General features: G+C 52.0%; 2 protein-coding genes across 2 annotated transcripts; one reads left to right on the plus strand and one right to left on the minus strand.

The window, feature by feature from the left end:
* TGAM01_v211181 (hypothetical protein) lies at positions 1 to 1,230 on the minus strand (the record flags this gene model as incomplete). Its single annotated transcript, XM_024551022.1, has 4 exons — positions 1 to 134; positions 199 to 303; positions 619 to 944; positions 1,022 to 1,230. Coding segments are annotated over 4 exons (774 nt in total), but the record flags the coding sequence as incomplete, so codon positions are not given.
* TGAM01_v211182 (hypothetical protein) lies at positions 602 to 883 on the plus strand (the record flags this gene model as incomplete). Its single annotated transcript, XM_024551023.1, has 2 exons — positions 602 to 667; positions 719 to 883. The coding sequence occupies 2 exons, from the start codon at positions 602 to 604 to the stop codon at positions 881 to 883; spliced, it is 231 nt and encodes a 76-aa protein (XP_024404234.1).

The raw sequence follows: 1,230 nt of genomic DNA on the forward strand, positions 1-1,230 counted from the left end.
GAGAAGTTGTCTACGATCGGCCCGCAGCCCCAGCCGTTAGCAATATTGATGGCGTTGAGCGCGCGACGGTGGTCCTCGATGAGTGTCTTGATCGCGGCGTCTTCGAAGGAGAGCATGCCAGAGAGATTGTCCACCTGGAGCACGGGGAAGTCAGTCGATCAGGATGGTAACTGAGCTAGTAGGATAGGGAGCGCTTACCATCCACGCAAATGTGTTGTGGCCGATCTCTTCAAACTTAGCCGAGGTATATGCATCATCTCTTTGGCCGCCGATGTTGCCGTGGATGCCGGGAAACCAGCATTGCTGCAGGTCTTTAGCAGGGCCATCAGCAGTCTTATGCCAGAGGGTAGGAGGGAAGGTTATTCGTCTTTCGTTAATGGCGAGCGCTTGGAAAGCATAGTCTAGATCTGATGGAATCGACGATTAGTCCCGGTCCTTCTGCAAGAACTCTTGCGATGATACTCACTTTTTGATATGTTTGTATTATGGAATGCGTACTGCTTGTTGATTGGAATGCCAATTTTCATCGCCCAATCCACCACAGGTCATTCAGGAATTCCCTAGCCATGCAAATTCAGATTAGCGGGAGCAGGTATCCATTATGCCCTCATTACATACCAGAGCTCCAACAGTGTCCCAAACGCCAACAACCTTAACCCTGACATCTGTAAGACCCAGCTCTTCCTTATTATTCCGATACCACTCTGACTTTCTGAAGGGGTCACCGCCTATATTCGCACGGTATACCTCCCACATTTCTGCGAAGCGTGACATGTGCACTGCCGAGAGGACACCGACATCGCAGACAAGACTAGCGACCGAGCGCACGGTGAAAGCCCCACGCGAGAAGCCGAAGAAGAACAGCTCATCACCAGGCTGGTAGTTATTGCTGATGAAATCGTAGATCTGAACCACGTCGATGTCGAGGCCCCAGCCGATGCCGCCTGTGAATTGAAGTGGCAAGCACATCAGTAAAGCTGTCTGAGGAAAAACGAAGAAGACTCAGGTTTCAGCAACTCACCATATATGGCTTTTTGAAGGGGGAGGTCCCCGGTTCCAAGGCCTGAATGGTACGACACGATCTGCTTCACAAGATTACCTTCAGCATCAGGGCCACTGTTCGCAACTGCTCGAGCCAATTTAGCGACGTTTGAAGGGGCGGACTTGTCGCCCACGTCGGACGCAAGCCATGTCCCGTCTGCGCAGAGGATGATGCGCTTGTAGCTGGCC

Source organism: Trichoderma gamsii, assembly GCF_001481775.2.
Source record: "Trichoderma gamsii strain T6085 chromosome Unknown Scaffold_171.2, whole genome shotgun sequence".
NCBI classification, from domain to species: domain Eukaryota; kingdom Fungi; phylum Ascomycota; class Sordariomycetes; order Hypocreales; family Hypocreaceae; genus Trichoderma; species Trichoderma gamsii.